This window comes from Haliaeetus albicilla, chromosome 26 (genome assembly GCF_947461875.1).
Source record: "Haliaeetus albicilla chromosome 26, bHalAlb1.1, whole genome shotgun sequence".
Lineage (NCBI taxonomy): Eukaryota > Metazoa > Chordata > Aves > Accipitriformes > Accipitridae > Haliaeetus > Haliaeetus albicilla.
Window position 1 is genome coordinate 14,031,221 of NC_091508.1, and position 19,100 is coordinate 14,050,320.

The following is a 19,100-nucleotide window of genomic DNA, read 5'->3' on the forward strand; positions in this document are numbered from 1 at the left end:
CTCTCGCTCCTGCTCACCTTGGTCCCTAGCAGGACAGGCACATTCACCTGGGTTTGACACTCTCCATCTACCAAGACAACACCAAGGTTTTCTTGAGGAACTGAAAATTGAGATCTGAAAACAATCTGTAGCCAAGTGTGAACTTTTGAGACTTGAGAGCAGCAAGCACAGTAAATATTAACTGCACATGAATTTAGACCCCTTGCTCTTAACTGGCTCTTCTGGATTTAGAGTCCATGCACAATTTTTGGCTGTTACTGCTGAGTGCTCCCAGGCCGCACAATGAAGTTGGTGAGATTTATCGATTTCCGCAGATGACAGCGCAGGACAAAAGAAAGCCAAGTATTATCTGTGATCGAGTACAAGCTCTCCTCTCACAGCACAGCCATGCTGCTAGCACCTGCGCTCCTGCCCTCAGTGTCCTCACAAGCATGCACACATGTGAGTGTGCCACGAAGGGGGAGATGGAGAGTGGGGTCCCTCAGCCATACCTCAATGCTCCTGACTCCACCGTCACCCCGGGCAGGTGTCCAGGGCCAGCACCGGGGAAACAAAGAGTGAGCCTCATTAAAGCCAGCAAACTGACCTAGCTGCATAGGACCATGGGTCTCTCTGGAGTTGAAACTGGGGTCTTCTCAGTGGGGGTAATGCTCATATTGGTGAGGCCAGTCCCAAGGACAGGCTAGCCAAGGATGGCAGAATGACTGTAAGAGCCTGGCTGCTATGTAGGAAGAGCCATTGCTGTTCTCTGAGCTCCAGTGAGGTATTTCCTATCCCAGTGTCATCCTATTTCATTAGGGTGAGTCATCAAGACCACCACAAAAAACCTCAGGACCTTGCATCTGTAGTTGTGATCAGAACTTCTTTTATTAAATTAATGACCATCCCCTATCTGTCATCTTGCTGTTAATAAAAAGAAATGAGGGCTGGAAAGAGCACTGCAGACCAGTGCCTGGAGCCAGGCTTGTATCAGCAGAACTTGTGTCCAGCAACACTGCAGAGCTGCTCCCAGACATAGCATGCAGGAACAGGAGGAGGTATTAACCCACATGCCAACCAGGTCTGTGGCATAAACGTGGTGGGTTTCCCTTCTCCAATACCCCTCAGGATGCTGCTTCAGTGCAGCATCCCTAATCAGTACAGCTCTGAAACACTTATTTGGCCACAGGGGCAAGCTCATCTCACTGGATCTGACTGGACCAACATGACATCCTTCCTCAAATACATCTCTCACATGGGACAGATGAAAGCATGCACTTAAATGCTCACTGCTCTAAATGATCCCCTCTGGGATGTATCAACTGTTTCCCCACAATCGGCATGACATGGGCTAGCAAGGAGGAAGATCTTACTTGGTCCAAACAACACCAGTTCAGAATACGAAGCTTCTTCTATCTCAGGGTTCCTGAAGACATCGATGCCCGTTTGAAAAAAAGATGTTCTCTCCTCTGTGAGCAAGCCCCAGCAACAGGTCAGCATCACCCACCCCTCCCTCCAGCAAAGGAGAGGTCATTGTCCTGTTCTCTGGAAGAGCAGGATTACAGGGGTGGAAAGAGTTCAGAGACAATCGCTCCCAGCAAACACCAAGTCAACCCGATGCTGAGATAAGACGGCTCCTTGACCCCACCACGCAGGCCTGCTCAGTGGGAACCCAGCAGGGGAACGCTGCAGAATATCCACTCTATCCCCCATAACCCAAACTAGCCACAGCAGTATTTCCTATTATGTCTCCATAACCTAATCTGACCCCCTCTAGGGTCTCCAGATTAGTATCTGAGAAAGCTCACAAGTCCAATCACCCAATTACAGGGAGGAAAGGTTTATCCTATCTAAACAGCATGAAATGTAACCTAGACCCAGCTGCCCCCTCGCTCCTAAGAGCCAGTTCTCAATCCCTAGCAAGCTGAACAAACTGGGAAGGGGTCATGGGGGAGATGGGGAAGGTCTCTCCCTGCTCTTGTATCATATGAAACCTGCAGGAAGAGCAGCTATTTTAATTGGCAAATCCCCTGACTCAAGGTTTAATCCCTCTCCGTTTTTACTTAGCTTCCCTCACACCAAAGCAACATGGGCAATAGATGACATGTCCCACCTTGAGCCACTGCCCAACAAGAGGAGCCCCCATTGTCTTGGCGAACAGGGAGGCAGGGACGATGGTCGTCAGGACACAGTGTACGCAGCCCAGCTTGGGAGATGCAGGGACGCAGGGCTGGTACCACCATGTGCCATCCAACACATACGCACCTGAGGAATGGTGTGGTTTAGAGCAGCCTCGATGCTGGCAGGGCAGAGCAGGCAAGGGGCAGGATCACAGCCCAGAATGACTGCAACTTTCCCAGAGTACCTCCTGCACTGGGGTTGAGAGGTTTCAGACAGGACAGAATAGGCTGTCCCAAGGCAGACTTTGTCCCTCCTTGGATCCCCTTCCTATCCATATTTCATTACAGAGAAGCATGGAGGGACGCTGTCTAACTTTTTGGATTGTATTTCAGCCACCTGAACTGAATGCATGGGAAATCTCAACAGCAGCCAGAGGACTGGAAAGCAGATTCCCCATCCCGTTCAGGATCTCATCTCAGGCTTTGGCTAGAATGAGAGGAACATGCAAAATCTCCAGGAAGATCCCAACTTGGCAAGGAGTCCCAGTCTAGGCGTCATTCAGAGCCCATCCAAAGGGAAGACCCATGTACTTTGCTCAGCAAGCATGCCCAAGTTTCCTCCCAGAGCAGGGTTGTGTTGCATCCACGGATGCCCCACAGCCTAAATTTTCCAAATAGCTTAGGGCTGCATTGCCAAGCACCAGCTTTGCAAACACAAACTGAGCTTCCCTCTAAATTCCAGCCACAATTTATTGATTAGAAAAGCCTGTCTAGTCAATAAAGGCTCCTATGAAAAAGTTCCACTGAACTGCGCTCACATGCCATGATCCGTCTGACTGTATTAGCAGCCTTCACTTTTGATGCTTTCTGACACGATAGATTTGTGGCCTTGACTTTTCCAGATCAGGAGAAACTTAATCCTAGAGGATAAAATTACAGACGAGTAAAAAACCCTCCATGACTGGCCTCATTAACTGCCATATAAGAAGTTCAGAGCCTTCTTCGCTAGAAAAGGAGCATCTACAGCTGTCCTTTGCCTTGAGGGAGAGGTAGCTCTGAACAGCCAGCACAAAGCCCTTGGCAAACACTGTGCTTTTAAAGTGCATGACATACTCATGGCACCATCCAGACTGCTCCATCCTCCTCTGTCAGCAGGGAACAGGCAGACAGTCCCAGCTCTCCACCTATGAAGTGATTTGGGAGAAAGCAAAGATAATGCCCAGCTCTGTCCAAAAGGTGTCTGGGCAGATAAAAATAAAAATCCTGGAACAACCATATGGAAATGTGAATTAATGAAATATTTCAGCAACTGACTCAACCCTAATTAAGAGCTGAGAATCCTCCACCTCCTTTCTGCTTTCCAGGATACAAAAACGACACTGGTAGGTGGAAATAACTACAGCTGTCCCAATGGGAGAGAAATCAGTGCTTCACTGTGAGTGTAATGGCCAAAATTAAGCACTTGCTTGGTGCTATTACACAACCCAACCCAGGAAGCAGCTTCCAAAAACTTGACCTTATCTTCAAAGGCTTCTTTTCAAATCATCTTTCCTTGTGCTAACAAGTGAAGTGGATTCAGCACCTAAGAAGGGTATTCTGGATGTTGAAAACATCTTTACCCATGCACTAGTTACAGGAGAGGCAGCAGCATGACAGCTTCCACACAGCAGCCCTGCCCTGGCCAGGCTCCTCACACACATGCATTTGCAGATGAAGCTCTGTTGCATTTCCATCCTCAGCACACAAGCGAGCTAGTCCTCACCGAGTGGTGGTTGTGATCAGCCAAACACCTGCCCACTGAGAAACCAGCTGAGATCCACCAGGCAGATCACCAAGAAACAAGCAGGTAGACAACCAAGCAGTGAGTATAAGACTGGCAATGGTGGGTCATCAGCTCCTGACCACCATCAGGTCCTCCTCTACTTCAGTGTCATTCCAGGACCTCTTGAACAAGAGTCAAACACACAGATGCCCCCTGCAAGAGCTGTCTATCACTCCCAGGCTGAGCACTAACCTTCTTGACCACCAGCATCACTGTGCTGAGGGTAGTGGTCTGGTATCATAGCAGAAGAACTGCTCTCCTGAAACCAATGGAGACTGGTCTCTTTTCCAAGTCTGAGTTTGTGATCCACCAGCTGCAGAGCCTGCGTCCCCTGGGCCAACTTACAAATCAAAGTAATCTACAAAAGTGGCACCTGTATTAATACAGGTGCCATAGCGCTCTCTACAGAGAGAGCTTTGCCTCCACAGAGCTTTACAGAGGTAGTCAATACCATCACCCACACTCAAGATCATTAGCATCATTAACTGGTTTAAACACTCATGCTTTAACATCCTCCACATTTCGTTGGCATGAATTAAAACTCTGGATGTTCACGTATTTACCCAACTCCTGGCTGGACCTCAAGCTTCTACAGCTTTCTAGCGGGAGCGTCAACTCCTACTATTCTCTCTGGTGCCCAGTCTGTTTGGAAGTCAGGACTCTAAAAATTATTTTAAGGCATGTAATAGGAGTGCAACCTGCTTGTACAGAGATTGCTCTGACTCCTTACTGACAGGCACAGTATTTGCTCTGGCCAGACAGTTTTTTCTTTTCTTCTTCCAGCCTATCGCTGGTTTTCACATGACAGTAGCAGCACAGCTTGCACACAAGAGAGTGTACTGGAAGTGACGGTTGCCATAGCTATATCTATACAGCCCTGGCCACCCAGACACGTCAGAACGATGCTCTACAGAACAGAGTTAAGTTATAAATAAGATACTCTGAAGCCTCAATTTGGAGCACAACTTGCAAGTGTACAAAACACTAAGCCTTCTGGTTTGACCTCTTTCACTTTCTTTTATAGACATGATGCGTATTCAAAGACTCCTCTGCAGAACAGCATTGCTCCAGAGAAGCCTGCAATGCTGGCGCGATAACGTGCACAGGTTTTATATAACCATACCCTCAACTTCTGTACATCGTTCCACCCAGTCTATTCTCCAGACACCCTCCCCAGCTTACCTGCTACCTCTTTGCCACACCACAGCCCTGTATATAGAGGGTTCTAGTATACTAGAGGACTCTGACCAAGCTGCCAGAATCTGTATTCTTCTGCTCCGAGGTCTACGTGATCTCCAACAAACTCGTTCAGCAGGCTGTGTTTCTGTTCTCCTTTCTTCAAGGATTACAAGCTGTTCTGGATGAGGGCTACCTCTTCTTACGAACATGATCACTGCCCAGCCAAAGAGACCCAGGAGCAGCCAGGATTCCTTGACGTCACGAGAAATAATAAAGCTTGGGAGTCCCTGCCTAGACCTCACCTGTTCGTCTGGGACATGGCATCTCGCAACCAACAGGAACACTGCTGTATAAAAGCAAATGAGTGGTGTACTTTTTCATTACATACTTTATTCAGCTGATAGCCCACAATATCCCCAACTACATTGACCCAGCTGTCGACACACACCGAGCTGTAGAAGTGGTACCACAGAGAAGGGAGGAAACGACAGTGTAAGAGCCTACACAGAACAGAAGACGATGGGCTGGGAGAGAGGTAGAGCCTCGCAATCCTTTCATGATCTGTTACCAGCAACACAGAGCAAGCAGCACATTGTGGCAACGTCGTATTCGCACTCACTATCACCCTCAACCATAATGACAGCAAGCAACGCTTCGTTTCTCTCCATCTTCCCAGTTCTACCCACTTTGATACCGAAGCACAAGCAGGAGGAGGTGGCTTGACACTCAAGGAGCACAGCTACGGCACGTGCTCCGCATGGGCACAGGGCTGACCACCTCGGTGGTGGGGAATGACTGGGAGGAGCAGTGTAGTTCAGTGGTCAGCTTGTGGGTCCTGAGAGAGGAGTGAGTGCAGGGCAGGGCACAGAGCTGGGGGGATCCAGGACCTGCACTCCTCTCTGCCCTTGGAGGCTAGTACCGTTCAATGCTGAGGGTCTTGTGCTGAGGTTAATTCACTGCCCGGCTCTTGTGACCTCAGGGAAGGCATTTTATCTCTCTGTCTTGGTTTTTTCCCCTCCATTTACACAGGAAGGGAGAGCCCATTCCTACCTCGGAGAGTGCAAGGCCTGACTTAGCACCAGCAAAGTACTTTGAGATAGTCTCAGGGCTCACAGGCTCAAACCATCCCCTCCCCAGGCCTCCTCACCATCCCCTGTGCGGGCGCGTGGCAGCCACCCCCCAGACCCCCACAGATGTGTGTTCAGAGACCCAGCAGCAGAGCTGTGGGCAGGAGCGAAAGAAAACCGCACCGGGGAGAGGAACATAGAGAAAGGGACCGAGGAGCTCCCAGAGCTACAAAGCACCACAGCAGCCACATGGCCGCCACCCCAGGAGCGACGCAGCCCCCAGCGAAACCCATGGACCCCAACCCATTACACAGCAAACACCCAGCCCGTCCTCCGCCCCCAGCCATCCCCAGGCCTGCTGTGTGTGTGTGCTACAAACACATTCGAAGCACTGTTTTATTTTTAACCGTTGCATTTTGCCTGCCCACAGCAGCCGCCCCAACCTGCTCTGGCCCCCAGGTGGGCCTGACCTCCCAGGTGGGCCCCAGAGATGGTGGAGGTGGTGTTAAACCAGGCACGGGTCTGCCTGTCCCCATCTGAGGATCTCACCCGTCATCTTTTAAGATGAGGCCTTCCTCCTCAGCTCCCAACCCTAACACCAGGGCAAGGATCCCCCTGTCCTTCTACCCATGGCTGGCTGGAGGATGCAGTGCTCCCCACGCAGGACCGTCTCAGGCAGCGGGGCTTAGCTCATCCAGGGGACCTTCCAAGCCAAGGCCACCACAACAAGCAACAGCGATTCCCCAGGTCCCCCATCCAGCACAGGCAGGGACATGGCCTGGCTATGGCAACCAGAACAGACATAAAAAGCACTTTGCGCCACGGTCATGTTATCCCCTCATCCCTCCCCCTCATCCCCTTCGGAGCTTCTTAACTTCAGAAACCTTCCTCCAGAGGAGTGTTGGAGTGACAGAAAACATTTTCCAAGCCTAATATCAGTTCCAGATGTTCACAGCCATTTCAGTTTGTACCTCACCCTGTAAAACACATTTCTCCCTCTCCCTCTCAAGTGGAGCGCCTGCTTCGTCCATGACATAATGCGCTGGCGGGCTCGGCCGCGCACACACACACACACGCTCGCGCCCTCTTCGAGAGCCCCATGTTCAAACAAAGAGCATCACTCAACTACAAAGCCGTCGCACACATGGAATTACGAGTAATTTCCACAAGTTTTAATAAACAGTTTGGGATGTAACTGCTCTCTGTCTTCTCTGCTGGCTCCCGAGTGGAGAGTCGCTTGCTCCCTGCGCGCTGGTGTTGAAAGCGTGGTTTGTTTCGCACACAAGTTCACCTCCTATTAGCCTCAGATGGTCCAAGGGCCGTGTTTTTCTAAGCACCAGTAATAAGCCTCTTTAAAAAGCATGTACAGCCGGGGGCAGACAACCCATGCGAGCTCCCAGCTCCTTCCACCCCGTCCCGCAGCATCGCCGCCCTGCACAGAGCCCAGCAGGGAGCAGAGGGGATGCACGTTAGACCAGCCCCAAAACTCCCTCCTGACTCTGCTCCAAGAAGAAGAGGAGAAAATATTTTCTGGCTCAAGGGAAAGGCTACATCTTCCAGTTGCAAAGCAAGGGGGAGGCCAAGGAGTTTTACAAGGGTGAGAGACTGGAGGCTTTTGGTGGGCAGCAGGAAGGCAGAAGGCAGCTTAGGCAGGAGCCAGGTACCATCTAGCTTGCCACGGAGCTGAAGAGCAGGTTGGCACAGCTCTAACCCCAGCCAATGCCAGGAATCCCAATAAGAAATGGCTACAACTGCAATAAACCAAACAAAACTCCTGTACAAGCACAAATAACCCACGCATTTAAACTCAAGAGATCCAAGGGATGAATGGCAGCAGCCCCAAGAGTCCTCAAACCTTGCAGCATCCTCCCAGCCCAGCATTGCCATGCTCTGCAAATACCTGTGGTGCACCTCCCAGCAACGGGAGCAACCTGCTCCTACCTGCCAGCAGCCAGGAGACTGATGGGGAAGAAAGATCTGCCAATATCCATCAAAAGACATCCAAATTTCATATCCCACATCCCCCTCGCAAAGCTTCCCCCCCTTCTGGGGTTGACTTGTTTTTGTGGGTGCTGCTCAGATGTAATGGAGATGCAGTGCAGCATGATGGGTGGGTGATGGTGGTGAGGGGATACTCATGGTAGGATTTTTGGCTGGGTGAAGCATGGTACCAAGCGAAGCCTTTGAGAGCTGTAGCAGTCAGCATCTCTGCAAACCTATGCAAGGTATTTGCAAGAATCAAGTCATCTGGCATTAGGGGCCTGTAGGCTAAGAAAGGAATGAAGGCAGGAATGTTGTTTGGTTATAAACAACATAGCAAGAAGGGAGAGATTTCAGATTGGCTTTTCTCTTTAATTGTTAATGGGGTCATTCTGTCCTGAACAGTCCCCCAGAACAGGGAGAGGGGAGGGCAGCTCCCCACAATGAATTCAATTGCCTGTCAAACACATGGCAGTCATAAAAGGAAAATAATAATAATAATAATCTGTATTTCCTACTCTGGCTGCCAGGCAAAGATCCAGCCACTTCAAAGGAAAAAAACCATGTTTCCCCAGACTGGCCTCACCTGACCGATGTGTGAGCAATCTGGAATCCCCATCCAAAACAAAGCCCCTCCTTTGGTGGCTTGTTTTCTTTCTCCATTACCAGAGGGTGCCCCTCCAAGATAAAGAACAAGCCTTCTTCCACACCAGGAAACTAGAAACATAACCCAGGGGCCATGGCCACATCAGGCAGCTCTGGAAGTGGATGCTGGCAAGGTGTAGGAGAAAGCTCCTGCTGCACAGGACTGGTGTATGAGCCAGGAACCAGAGCTCCTCACAGGGGTCTCCACCAACAGCCAGGGTCCCCCAGGATGTGGGACTCTGGCTCTCTCCAGCAGGAAAGTCCAGCTCTTGTAGCACAAAAATTTTGGATATGGTGGTAAGAGAGGCTGCAGAAGTAGAATAGATGGGCCCAAGATGAACAGAGAGGGTGAAAACTTCCCTGTGCCTGTGAGCTGGAGCAGTTTGCTCTGTGGCAGCTCACAGCAGCAGAGGGTCTTACCAAATTAGTGCGGAGAAGAAAAAAGCCATCACCACAAGGTGAGAAAGCTTCTGACCAAGACCCAAGGATTGCTTGTGTGCAACTCCCAATCTTGCTCTGAATGATCTTCCTGAAATTCCCTTCCCGACGGGGAAACACAGACAAACATCTTGCCAGGATGTTCAGGAAGCCCCTGCAAGACTGCACGAGCGCAGTGAGGCTCCCCCCTCCAGTGCCAGCCCTGTCCCCATCTTCATTCTGGTTCCTCATCCTTGCAGGCAGCACCAGACATGCATGCTGACCAGACTCCACCTTAAACAAAATGAGGTTTTTAATCACCCAAAGGAGTAGCTGTTGCAGAGCCTTGCTCCAATGACAGGTGGAAACCTTCTTCCTATGTTCCCTTACCTAGCGGGGGCTGAAGTTAGGCACTGCCAGCAGCTGGGGAAGGAGCCTTCATCCAAAGGTAAATCTCTGCTTCGGTCAACAACACTGGCTGCCCCAGATATGTCACATGAGCTTCTTCAACAAACTACATCCAAAATCCTCAAGCAAAAAGCCATAGGAGGTTTTGCCCAGCTTTCCGTACAGCAGTAGCATCACTCAAGGTCTCAAGTGATATTTTCTGAAATACATCATTGACTCATCCAGATCAAACCCCATCCTTCACAACCCTCCACCTTGCCCAGCAGCTTCTGGAGCACAGCTTGAATTGCTGACAAAGCCTTTGCAAGGCACATAGCACTCAGTCCAAGCCTGAGCTGGGAACCAAACTCCAACCCAGGGAAGTTTCAGGTTCCCCTGGAGAAGTTTTGTGCTGCTTAAATGATCTCCCTAAATATTGCAGGCTTTGAGTTACTTCGATAGGTATGCAAGGCAACCTAAAAGTGTACTTTCAAAGGCCAGCATGCAACGCAGTACTCACTGGAACAGACCAGTAAAGCCCTTGAGTTGTTGAGGGCTGACCTTCCTCCCACACCCACCATCCTGCAGCATTTCAGATTGATCAGATCAAACAGATGCTTCAGTCAAAAACTCCAACTCACAGCTCTCCTACCCAAAAAGAGCAAATAATTTCCTTCTGCCATGCTGCATTTTTGTATTTCCCCTTCCCCTCAAATACTCATGCCTGCAGAAGCCTTCAGAAACCTCTCCTGAATGGAGCGGTTTTGATACCTCATATAACACCTTGGCTGTATGCACCGTTCCCCACAAAACCAGCAGCTCCCAGCCAGGCCGGGCACAGGATGCATCACCGTGCACCCTCTGCACCAAGAGGAGCTTGCTCTCAGCAGCTGCACCTACCTGTGTAGAGGTCCGTGTCCGTGTATTCATCCACCTTCTTGTGCTGCAGGACATAGTCAGACACCTTCGTCCCAATGGCAGGCTGCACATCCAGCCACTCCAGAGAGACCACGGTGCTGGAGGGCTCCACGTTGGGGGAGAGCCGCAGGCTGGGCAGAAGACAGGAAAGAAACCAAATAAGACATCAGCTCCCTTTCTGGGGAGGAATCCACCTCTACAAGCAGCACAACCCCAGGCAGGGCTCACACTCATACACAGGGATGTGCACACAGACCCACAAGGACAGGGGGCACAAGGGGAGAGCAGGTAGGTGAGCACAGATGAACTTCCAGTTGAAGACTAGTTGGGTCCAGCCTACTGCAATGTGTGCCCTTACCTCCCCCTGCTCCTGGAAGCCTAGGTCCTGCAACTGCCAACTGTGCAACCCCAAATATCCTGTCTAAAGGAGCCTTCATCTCCTGCAAGAACTGCTGAACTTCAGCAGCCCAACGGGGAACCAAGGACCAGCTGCCCAGGAGCAAAAGAGAATGGGAGGATGCAGCTTAACCTTCATGCAACCCAGAGGAGCTGAGTCTACAGGAGGGGAGGATCCAGTCTGCATCACCAGCAAGCAAAAGCAAGGAAGGGTGGGAGGGAGAGAAAGGGCAGGTGTGGCTCTGAATTTACCCAGCTGCAAATGAGCAAGCCTCTGATGGGTGTGAGCAAAAGCCAAAGCAGGGCAGCTATGCAGGAGCTCCTGCCTGGATCAGAGACCGTGTGGGTAGGGGTGAAGGCAGAGCAGCTTTGTGCTCCTGGCTCTGCTAGTGAAAAGGTGTCTGCTCTCTTTGCACCAGGGTAAATGACAACACAAAGTACAGGACTATGGAGAGTCTGGCTTCAAAGGTATGAGTGTGTTTATGGAACTCAGGATGGGAAATGAATCCCCCCCAAGGATACTGGCTCACTAAGAAGGTGTTCTGCTCCTTGTGGCTCACTGGAGCCAGTCTTCCTGCTTTCTCAGCTAATTCCCCATCAGTTTGCTCCTGATTCGCTCTTGCTCTGACAAGCCACAATGAATTGCACCGTAATTCCATTTCTTTCAGCATTTGAAATCCCATTCTACAAGCCCTGCTAATCAGGTGATGAAAATCTATAAGGAGACCTTCCAGGGCCACAGCCAGAGCCAGGATATCCTAAAGGCATCAGTCACACAGTGAAGAGTGCTGGACTGCAGCCCTGGGGCTCGAAGGTGAGAGGAAGGAGGTGCCCATGGGCCAAGCCTGTGGGAAAGGGGCTGGTGCCGGGGGCCGTGACCCGCGGGAGGGGCTCGCACCGATACATACACAGGAGGAGGGAGAGGGCTGCAGTTCGGGAGTCCGTTCTCATCGAAGGCGTTGAGGTCACACCTGCACCAGTCTTCGATAACATCGCCTTTCCCCGAGCACCAGTATGAGCTCATCAGGGCTCCCTTGAAAGCCTGATGTGAGAACAAAAAGCGTGAACACGTGTGCTAAAGACTCAGTGAAATCCAGCCAGCGGCTTGGCCACGTGGTGCTGAGCATCGGGGAGGGTGTGTGCAGAGCTCCGGGATTGGGAAATACGAGGTGGGGGTGTCCTCCCCAGCTCTGCCACAGACTCTCTGCATGGCCCTGGGCAAGTCCCTTCACCTTCCTGTGCTTTAGCTCCCGCATATCGAGCGATGCTGGTTCATCCCTGGGCGCTGCTTTTGGTGTGGGGACAGGGAGTGTCTGCACGATCCTACAGAGGGGATCTCCTGTGATGGAGGACTGGGCTGCCGGAAGAAACATAAACGTAAGCCCGTTTGTGACACTGGACATCATACGTGGGGTACCTTTACACTGCTGCTGTGCACAATGAAACTCCTCCACATGCCCATCCTGTTGCTGTTTCTGTCCCCACAAAGAATAAAGTAATTCCTACAACCCAAACAACAAAGACCACTTTTATCCTCCTCATAGGTTTGTTATTCACAAGAGCTGCCCTCCTGCAAGCAAACTGCTGCTTTATTCACTTGCATAAGGAATACAAGCAAAATAGCAGTATCTGGAAGAAAAAAATAAAATCCTGTAAAATACTTGCAGGGTGTTCCCCAGCCGGGCAGTCTCCCCACTGCAAGCTGTCCCCAGCCTGACCAGGAGCCCTCTTGACTGCTCCTAGTGATGCCAACGGATCCCCAGAACAATAGCTGTACATCTGCTGGGATCTGAGGCTGAAACACTTTTGACTGAATTCCCGAAGCCCTCTAGGTCTAACCCTGTGGTGTCTTCCCTGTGCTCATCCCGCAGCTCAGGGCACTCGGTGTCAGTCCTCACGCTGCAGGATGGGGCATCTCTTGCACCGTACCCTGCTGTAGTTCAGACTGCAGTGATTTACGGTGGCTTCTCCTGCCACCCTTTGCCTGTCGTGCCTAATTAAACAGCGTCTCTCCCTGCACACACACATGGCCAACATTCAACCTGACCCTGTGAAGCCACAACGCCCTGCTAGAATAATTGTAACACCAAAACTTCATCCACTAAAACAAACCTCTTTGTAATGCTTTTGACCTTTTAAAAGGCACATTTTGGGGTTGAAACGCCTTCACAGGTCCTCATCCACGTACAGCAGCCAAGCTGCCAGCCTCCGCGCAGCCCAGCTCGCAGCAGCACTATTCCGCCCATTCAAAGCCGCCTGCGGATGCCTGGCCCTGGCGATATCGTCCGCGCTGCCAGGTTACGCCTTAAAGATAAAAACGTGCCCTTTGAGGAGGACAGGTACGGCTCCAGTGGCTGCGGCATTTAGCAGAAAACTCTAGGAAAAGCGCCATCCCGGCGAGGTTTCTGAAAAGAGGAGGTATAAATAGAGCCTGACGTCAGGGCTCCCATTGTCCGGGGTTTTGTCGCTCTCCCCAAACACCTCGAGCGCCTTTAACGAGGCGCCTCGAGGCTCTCGCGTCTGAAACATTTTCTGCTTCCAGGCATTTATAAAATGGGACTGTTCCAGAAGGGGGGAAAAAAAGGAAGGAAAAAACATGTGAAAGAGAGAAAATGTGACGTTATTTTACTTTGTTCTTTAGAATGTAATTGAAGCTCTGGGCTGGAAACAGCATCGCAAAGTAATTGGAGAGCAGGGAAGACAGAGAGGAGTTTATCTGACACATGGAATAAATGGGTGCAGATACAATTCTGTAAAGAGCGGCGCATCTGTGCAGGACAGAAACAGAAAATTATGCATGTAGATGGATAAGGAAGTGTGTGCTCTCCCTAGGAAGCAGGATAAATACATATGTTCTGGTACATGTGTGCACAGAGATGCGGGTAATGGCAGATTTTGGAAGAGCTGAACTGTCATACTGACAGCACCGCTCCACTGTCACTGCGTTCCCAGCCCCGAGTCCCGCCACTCTGCATGCTCCCTCCCTGGCCCCTAACCCAGATCCTCCCTGCACATCCCCAGCCCAGGGAAGAAATCCCCCCCACCCCATCCATGCCCTTTAGCCAAATCCAATAGTCAATTCCTTCCTTCTATTTTCTTTTTTCTGCTGGTAAGTGCAAGGCTGGATGAGCAATCCCCTCTGCTCTGCCTGCCCAGCCTCACATACATTTTAATTAGATCCTGCGGGTACCCAGCCGTCATCTGCCTTGTGTCAACCTTCACACAAACGAGGTTAGCTAATCGATGCGTCCTTCAATTGCACTCATTAAGGCGAGCACACCTACGCGCACTAACCAGGTTACTCGGAGCGTGGCTAGCCCCCGGTGCTGGCTGCTGCCTCCCTCCGATTTCCAGCAGCCGGCTGACGTCAGGGCCAGGCTGGGGTGGCCAGGCAGCCAGGACTCACCTTCTCTCACTTTCCGATGGGATTTCGAGCCAGTGGTTTCCAGGATTTTCCCATTGGTGCCGGGGAGTGTGTGTCGAAGGGTGGGGAAGTGGTAAGAGCAAACCGATGGGGGCGACGGTTAAGATCGTGCAGAAAGAAAGGATGAAGCTCCCTGCATGAAGATGTTCACCATCGCTTTAGGAGGCTCTAAAACCCTCCGTGGGGACACCAGCCTGCTCTGTGGAGACACGCAGTTGCTCCGCAGAAACTTCAGGACAAATGGAGGGTCTCTGTGGTCTTCTTAGCCCTGAAGCCAGGTACAGCTTTTGCTGTAGCTCATACAGAGCCCACCGTTCCTTCCCTCGGCTCCCCCAGCCTGCTCCAGGTTCTGGTTGCAGTGGCAGAGGCTGCTCTCAGGCCCTGGCAGAGATCAGCACTTGAAGTTGCCCTCCCCTGCAAAGGCAATAGCTTTCACCAGCCCAGGTCCAAAGGCACGCTGCAGGCACGTGCTTCTCCACAGGTGGCAACCACGTGAAAACCTTTCCTTCCCTTTCTCCTTCTGACAGCGTAGCCCAGGAGGTATGGCACTGCTCACACAAACCCAGGGGAATGGCAGCTGCCACCCAAACCAGGAGCCCAACGGCACAGGAAGACCAGGAGCAACGGGCAAAGGATGCAGTGAAGGTGCTGAGACCCATCCCATGGGCAGCTGCAGCCTTTGGGAGAGCTCCAGGTGGGAATGCACAGGGACCTCCCTGGTCTGTGGTGGCTGAGGACCACCTTGCCTTCCTGCCTTGGAGTGGGCACCTCCACATCTCCTGTCCTTCCCTGCTGCCGTGCTTTGAAACGTGCAGCAAACACTTTCGTCCCTGCCAGGAGACAAGCACATACAACAAGAAGACCATCTCCACCATGACCATCTCCACATCGGATGTTTCACCATGGTGGTCACACCAAGCTGGGAAAACCCAACAGGCTCTGCAAGCGTGAAGGGCTTCCCAGGAGCAGCCCTGCTTGCTGGGGATGGCAGAGTGGCCCCCACGCACCATCCTGCGCTTGCCAACCACTCCCCAGGATCTCAACGCCCCTCTGTGCCCTTAGACAATTTTATCTTTCATTTAAAAGTATCCAAATTGTATTGTTTCCCTGTGAGTCAGCCCATTTAGTTTATGTCCTTCAGTGCCAGAGGGGAAATTTATGAGATGAGAAACTGGCTCGAAACGTTTATTTTCTAGATGACGAGTCATGCCATTAGATATATAGCATTATGAATCATAGGAACAGCATCTAATTTGTTCTTAAAGGTATAATAGGTCTGACTCCCCACACCCATACACACACATATATTGGATTGATAGTTCCCCCATAGGATGGCTAGTTCATTTGTTTTGACACAAGCAAGACTTACAGGACCATAAAGTCCCATCTTACCATAAGTTAAGCCTATTCATAAAAAAAATATTAGGGAAACGAATGATCAGCTAAGCACATTTATCCTACACTCGATTGCATATGGATCTTTCTCCTGTTGTTATTTGTGCTCGGGGGAGGCCATTTGGCCCCATTTTATAGCTTAGACGCTCTGCAACAGAATATAGAAGACCATTTCCTTTGTCCTCTGTTAGACCTGGCTGATGGAAGGAGAAGCATTAAGTTATTTCTGACCATGGGTTTTCTGTTGACATCCCTGGAGATGTAAATTATAGGACATGAAGGAACCAGCATTTGCAGGACTCAGCATGCACCACAGGGGCTGGTGTTTCCAGATGGGATACTGGAAAGGGCATGTGTTGGGTGCATATCTGTGAATATGTGGTCTTCTCTATGGCTGACAGGGGTATGAAAATCTGGCTCAATTGTTTCTTTGAATCTAGGTTTTTTTGTGGTTGGTATGCACACCTCAGTTTCTGGAAAAATTAAAAAGGAAATACAAGAAGATTAAAAAAACACCACAAATGAGCATGTAGGCTGGACAGAGATGTGCTGGAGATAGTGGAGATGATCTAGAAGCTGAAAATTTCATACATTTTGGGTTTTGCACTGGTGTCCCTGGTCTTTGTTTGCTTGTTCTTCTTCTCAATGTACAAGGCAAGGAAAAAGAGTGGAAGCAGGCTGGTTGTGGCAGCAGACACGCTCAGCCCTATGTCCAGGGACACAGCAGCCAACAGAGACATTTTGTGCCTTCCTGTTTGCAGGATGGAGACGGTGCCTGCCCACCACCACCACCACCTTCCCTCGTGTGCAGGCAGGTGCCACTGGAAGAGGCAGAGGGCTGCCCAGCGAGGTGCAGCCGTGTCCCACCTACCAGCAAATCCAATTGCCCAGCGATGCCGCCCTGTACAGTGCCTGACACAATCGGGTCACTGACCAGAGCTCCCGGACACTGCCGTGCTCCAAGCAGTCTGTAAACAGCAATAGCGATACTGACTGTTCGTCAAGGGAAAGACGACTATGAGATGCAGGCTCAAGCAAGGATTTCACAGCCTGAATAGGATGCTACCATGATGATAGGGTGGCTGGAAGAAAAGCTTTCCATGCCCTTACAGTGATGCTTAATGCTGGAGATGCTTAATGCAGGAGATAAAACACTGCTCCTTATTCTAGACATCTCTGGAAGGGGGGGGGAGGGGGGAGAAAAAAAAAGGAAGAGAAAAACTAAGGATTTCCCAGGCCAGAGACTCTTTCCAGGATCACGCAGTTCGCGTCTGAAAGTCTGCTCCAGGTTCACAGCAAAGGAGGATGAAGTTTCCCTACTGCTGTTGGCAGGTGATCTCATCTTGTGCTGCTCACACCCTCCCTGCCTCCGGCTGCCTGTCCCTGGGGAGTGGGATCACCAGCACTTCATCCTGGGAAGGCACATCAGTGGCTTGCTGGAAAGGTCAGGGTGCTGGAAGGGACCCAGGGTGGGCAGCATCCTGGTTTCTGTTATTTATGGGATCTGAGGGAGCAGCAGAGGACACTGTAAAACCTGGCAGCAGGGGAAATAAAAGCCTTTGCGCTGCAGCGAGAGTCCTGTCCTGGGGAGCCGGCTCCGCTTTCACACCTCGGCTACAAAGCTCCCCATTATAGCACGATCGGGGCGGTTACAATGCGGCTGTTCTTCCCCCGGTAACGCGAGTCGGATGTGGGCTAGAGCTGCAGCAGGATGCTCAAATGTGCGAGGAGGAGGACAAGGGCCAATTAGCAGATATTAAAATAAAGCAAAAACAAATAAAAACCCCCACACCCCAGACTTAAAAAAAAAAAAAAAAAAATCACCTCAACAATACAAATGCTGTCCCCATTCGCCCTGGCTTCCTTTCTGCTTTGGTGGTGCAAAAAAAAAAAAAAATCACTGGCACTGGTTCCACACCTTCAGGGGCTGCTTCAGGGAAGCTGTGTATGTGCAGGGAGGATCGTTGTCCTCCAGCAGCTCTGCCATTGGGTGCTATATGGGGGGCAAAGTGAGCCCATGGCCTCGGGGACGCCTCTCACCCTGTCCCCATAGCATCCTGCAAAACTTCACCCTCCTCCTGCCAGGCCTAGACGGGCAGAGGACATCAGGAGAACCAGCCCTGAGACACAGGGCAATGGGACGGGCCCAGATACCTGCCCTCCTGAATGGGATTCAAGGGGTACGGCCAAACTCTTCCCTGAGAAATGAGTCCCAATTTGACTTCTGCAGCCTCTGCCTCAATCCCTCTGTCCCTCCTCCTCAGGCTCATGTTTCTCCTAGTCCTGCTCAAGCCTAGAACCGATCTCCTCCAGGCACGTCTCTGGTCTCCACTTACAGAGGTTTGCTTCCCTGTGGCCTGAACCGGGATGGCCGCACAGACGTTTACCTGACGGAGTCAAGGGCTCCTCTCCAAGGCACAGTCGTGATTTCAAAGCCAGCAGCAGAGCCTGATGATATCCAACAAGGCAATCTCCTGCTGTGGGAACATGGGGTCTCGCGGTACTGGATTTCTCAGGTATGCTTTTTCATCTGCTCTGCCCTTTGAGGGCAATGTCAACACCAAAGTGGGGAGGGGGGGTGTCACAGCAGCAGTGATACACTTGGATACTCCAGCTCTTTGCCCAGGGGCTGGAGAGCCACAATGGAGAGCCCAGTCTGCACAAACGAGGGTGGGCTCCCCACCGCCCTGACGGACAGGCGGCGATAGAGGTACGATGGACGTGTTTCACCCCATTGTGTGCCCTTTAGACCATGCATCCTGGTAATTCAGGGTTGGTGTAAATGCATAGAAGGGCTCCAAGTACACAGCCAGGGCACGGCTCCATCACACCGTGCCTTACAACAGTGAGCGCAAGACAACCTCGATCCCAAGACCTGACCAAGAACCACCAACTGAAGACATCAAAACCAGCTACACTTTTTGGACTTCTCCTGAAATACAGCTATCGGAGCACGTGAGCAGCAAGGGCACAGAGATCAGCTGGACCCAGGAGGAAAAGCAACACCAGTTTGTGCAGCTCCCTCTGAAACCCCACCACCACCACTTCACCATCGCCTGTGTGAGCAGGTAGCCCGCTTCAGGGGGAGGAAGGATATGTGCTCCATCATCATCAGTGCATCCTCAGAGTGAGCTGAGAGTAATTAGTTTAAAGGATGGGATGGATGAAAGAGGTGCTTTCCCCTCTCTTTGCTCCTGCTTGCCTTCTGGTCCGTGATAACTCAGCTGCCTGTCTGGCCGGGCTCGGGCGGTCGCTGGAGCCAGCACAGTACTCCCTGGGGACACGAGCACGGGCTGGGCACGCTCGCTGCATGCAGCTCCCCTGGTCCTCACTCCCTGGCCAAGGCCACCCTGCCAGCCTGGGGACACTGA

General features: G+C 51.4%; 1 protein-coding gene across 2 annotated transcripts in view; it reads right to left on the bottom strand.

Annotated features, from left to right (window-relative positions):
- The window catches only part of ASTN2 (astrotactin 2), a 360,503-nt gene that overhangs the window by 81,343 nt on the left and 260,060 nt on the right, over positions 1-19,100 (bottom strand). For both annotated transcript variants that reach the window (XM_069771376.1, XM_069771377.1), the window contains exons 18-19: positions 11,819-11,952; positions 10,497-10,645 (exon numbers count right to left, since the gene is read on the bottom strand). In XM_069771376.1, the coding sequence (XP_069627477.1) occupies positions 10,497-10,645; positions 11,819-11,952 (283 nt within the window). The remainder of the gene's footprint in view (positions 1-10,496; positions 10,646-11,818; positions 11,953-19,100) is intronic.